Source organism: Bos grunniens, chromosome 16 (genome assembly GCF_055505025.1).
Source record: "Bos grunniens cultivar Pamir isolate PY7600 chromosome 16, Bosgru_T2T1.0, whole genome shotgun sequence".
Classification (NCBI taxonomy): domain Eukaryota; kingdom Metazoa; phylum Chordata; class Mammalia; order Artiodactyla; family Bovidae; genus Bos; species Bos grunniens.
The window spans coordinates 61,213,851-61,218,029 of record NC_141180.1 but is presented as its reverse complement, the minus strand read 5'-3'; the positions used below and the strand labels follow the sequence as shown (position 1 = coordinate 61,218,029).

At 36.4% G+C, this 4,179-nt stretch overlaps 1 protein-coding gene across 17 annotated transcripts in view; it reads right to left on the bottom strand.

The window, feature by feature from the left end:
• Positions 1-278: 278 nt before the first annotated feature.
• Positions 279-4,179, bottom strand: part of ESRRG (estrogen related receptor gamma) — a 695,415-nt gene continuing 691,514 nt past the window's right edge. For 14 of the 17 annotated variants that reach the window (XM_086345306.1, XM_086345308.1, XM_086345300.1 and 11 more), the window contains one exon: positions 279-4,158. In XM_086345306.1, coding sequence (XP_086201432.1) covers positions 3,914-4,158 — 245 coding nt within the window. In that variant the 3' untranslated portion in view covers positions 279-3,913. The remainder of the gene's footprint in view (positions 4,159-4,179) is intronic. The other 3 variants (XM_086345317.1, XM_086345316.1, XM_086345314.1) reach the window with 2 other exon arrangements.

Below are 4,179 nucleotides of genomic sequence, written 5' to 3'. Positions count from 1 at the left end.
TTTAAGATTAAATAAGAGCTATATAAAGGCTTGTCAGAATGAATTCTAATGTGCTTGAGACACTTTGCATACTCTTAAATATGCAAAATGTCTCTTGGCACCCTAGAATTCATTCTGACAAGCCTTTATATAGCTCTTCTTTAACCTCGTACCTTATTCTTAGGGAACAGGTAACTCAGAGATATTCTCTGAAGGAAAGCCACAAAGGGCAGTGTTTTATTGATTTGGTTCTTAACTGGGGGGAGGGGAAAAAAAGAAAACACCATACGAAAGAGCAATCAAAAGTGGAAGCATGTTTAATATTGCTCTACCGTCATCCTGAAAGGCATAATAATTTGAGTTACACATCTGAACTGATTGGAGTTACAGAATCATATCTCCTTTTTGCATTTAACAATATATACAATATAAAATAAATACATTTACACAAATGGACATTTGCTGGAGCACACAGTATGGTACACATCACAAAAATATACAATTGATTGCTTTACAGATGTGAAGCCCATCTACAGCTATAGACAAGGTTTTATTATTATTATTATTCTTTTTACTACTGGCTATAATGCAACTCCTGGATTATTATAAGCAGTTTAAATTTTTTTTGTCCTTTTACGATCTTTGCACACAAGACTGCCATAAAATGTTTTCCTAGGCAGGTAAACAGAGACGCTTAAATAATTAAAATACAATCACCAACACTCATTTTCTCTTCTATAAGAAAAATAGCAGTTTTAAATTTTTTATATCTTTTATGTTATCATTTAAATGCAAAATAGTGGAATAAATACAACAATCTGATCTGATTGAAACACAAGTGTAACTACAGGTAGTCACACAATCATATTGCTTAAATAAGAACCAACCTAAAAGAAGCGAAAGGAAAATGAAAATTATATGGCTAAAACATACACCTTGAGAACTTTCCAGTACTTCACATTAAGTAAATGGTCTTGCTTGAAACTTGAAAAAACTTACCTCCAGCGAGGTTTAAGATGAAGCGTTTACCCTAAAGCCCGTGCAATTCTTTTAGATCTAAATTTTAGTTGTGTTTCCTATTTGTGAGATGCTTGTTCTTTTGTAATGCGGAGAGTCAATTGAACTGAAAACTAAAAATTGTTCTTCATTCTTTTTACATTTCTCCCTCTCAGGTTTTTAGCTGGTTGGCTTTTACTTCTGAAGCCCAGGTACTTCAATGTGATACAGTGAAAACAATGTATATATTGTATATATTTTATTTCTATAGATAGTGTGGTTGAATAGTAGTAACTTAAACCCTGCACAAACTTTCTGGAAAATAATCTTTTGAAACACTTACATATATAAATAATCTTAGAGAATCAGCACCTTTTTTCCCAGGAGTTGTATTTTCCATTGTTATTTTTTCAAGGGATGTGCCAATTTCTGAACTCCTATCACAGCTATAAATTTCAAGTTATTGACCATCTGAATGAATTGCTAATGATGATTTATCTAGAATCACACTACAGTCACTTCTCTACTGAGAAACCACAATCTACGATATAATCCCATATAGCTAATGATAGATACACAGTATTCCTAGCACTAGGCTGATGAGACATCAACCCAAGGTATTTTGTTTAAAGCACACAAAGTAGCAATAGTTTTGGAAACGTGTCCGCACCAAAAAAGTTTTGCAACAACACAGAGCGAGTTAATAACAACATCTGAGAGATGATTGAGTGAAAGCCATATATACAGCATTTAAAAATTAGACTTATCTATATTCTTGAAATATTCAAAGTTTTATTTCTAAGCTATACATTGGTATTCTATAATAAACGATTAGAGAAATTATTCCTTGTTTTGAAAATATTATTATGATTCTGATGTGTATCTGTTTGTAATGAATACTTGTTTGGAGTCTCAATCTCTTAATTATTATTAGGAAGAACCTTATTAATGGTAAGGAATAGAATATACTACTGTAGTCTCCTGAGGAATTGTACATCCAATATTGTCTCTAATTCTACCCTGTGTCTAAAAGCACACACCACAAGAATCCAAACACCACAAGAAGAACAAGACAACAGTCTTTGAATGCAACATAAAATTCAGAAAAGCACAGCAAACATGAAACATTGAAAAGCTGAACTACATTTCTTTTGTTTGTTAGGATTACAATTTTAATTACATTTGTGTACATAGAATAAGACTGTTCACATAATACAGGGAGCAGCTACTAACACTGGTCCATTGGTATAGCATTTGATGGAGGTTACTGTTTATTGGTTATTCAGCGATTGTAGATTTCAGGGGCATCTAATTGATTTCTTCATTAGATTACACCTCTTAACAGTCTGGAACCTGACTGACTTTCTTGCTGTGACAATACTGGTGGAAAAGTACATAGATTGGCTTAGCTCTTGGTAAAAACTGCAGATTAATTTTAACAAACATTCCTAAATGAATCAACTCATAAAGACTGGGTTTTAGAATTTGGTCAGGCGTCTGCTGTCTTTGATGATTTTTTTTTTTTCCCCCAAATCCTGGCATTTGCCTTATTGCCTCTAAAGTGAATACTGGCTCACAGCTCCTTCAGGGATAAAGTCTGTAACTTTGCAAACAGGCAGTATTTCATTCCTAACCACCGTGGCAGCTAGAAATCCTATGGCAACTGGACCTCCCAGGGAGAGAGGCGCGCTCCTGATCACTCTACGGATCTGTATTCCAAGTGCAGTGACCACTCGGAGTCACTGCAGGTGTAATCTAATCCTTTGTGTCAAGTGAACACTTAGGTAAACTGGAGCTCATGTTAAGAAACTGATGTTTGGGACCAGACTGGCACACAACATAAATTGCATCCGTGAAAGTATGCACCTTCCTCTCAACTATTGCTTGAGTAAGTTAAATTCCCATATTAACAAATGGCTGAAAAGTGGTAAAGCTGGTACAAAAAAATCTCCATTTGTAAGAAGAAAACGAAACATTTTTTTAAAAATCTTCCTTCAGGATTCATTTGTCCTTCATTATTGTTCGTAATTGTTCAAAGCCAGCACAAAATTGCAGTATTCTTATTTCTCTTTAGTATTGCATGAATGAATAAAGCTTAAACTATTCCCTGAAAAAGTTACATAGTAGCTAAACTAACAAATACCTGGAAGACTTGAAAAAACAATTAAGGAATCAAATGGCTGTAACTGATTTAGATGGAAAAGCAATGATAAGAAGCAGCCGATGCAACGTTGCTTAAGTCATCTAATTAGAGGCTGCTCCCGTGGAATCTAATACTGCACTCAGTCAATTTGTGTGTGTTGCACTGTACTTTTAGGTACGTCGGTTCTGTGTCTTTGATTCCTTAGTCATTGGGGACGTTACGGTTCACAAGAAGTTCACTGGTATCCATATTATGGATCTCCATCCTTTGGCAGGGCTGGCTTCCATAGCTCTCCAATTAGAGACCTCTTTTAAAAGTTCAGCAGCAGAAGGAAGGAAGGAAAGAAGGAAAAAAGGGAGGAGGAAAGGAAGGAAGGGAAAAAAGAAGGAAGAAGGGAGGGAGGGAAAGAAAAAGAAAGGAAGGAAAATCTTCTTACAACTAGAGAGATTAAAGTTTAAAAGAAAGTAGAAGAATAAGAACAGGAGGGACAAGGGATACAGGAGAAGGAAGGAAGGAATGAAGGAGAGGAAGACTAGGGAAGGAGGAAAAAAAATAACGAGGAAAAGAAAGTGAGAAAAGATACGGAGAAAAGATGAGATCAAGGTAGGAAGAAACTCATCAGGAAGATAGGGAGAAATCTGAAAGCTGCTTCATAGTCTTGCTGCTAAATCATGAGTGCAGTCTTTGTTGATTTTTGACGTTGTTAACTAAACTCTTAAGTTTCTTTGACATCACTCTTGGGTTTATTTTCCCTTTTTCAGCGTGCAGGATAGGATGGCCCCGGGAAGCCTTTAGTCAGACCTTGGCCTCCAGCATTTCCAAAAAAAGTTTGTGCATGGGGACTTTGCCTTCCAGTTTGATGTTGTAGAAATGCTGCACAGCCTTGGTGGAGGTCTGCCTCAGAAGCGGCAGCGTCATCAGCATCTTGCCAGCCCTGCGAGGGTCTTCCATGTGCTGGCCGGCCTCATAATCCTGCAGGGCCTCATGTAAGACATCCTGAAGCTTCTGAACAGCTTCGACATCTTCTATGTGCATGGAGTCTACAAGCAAAGCCAAGAAGA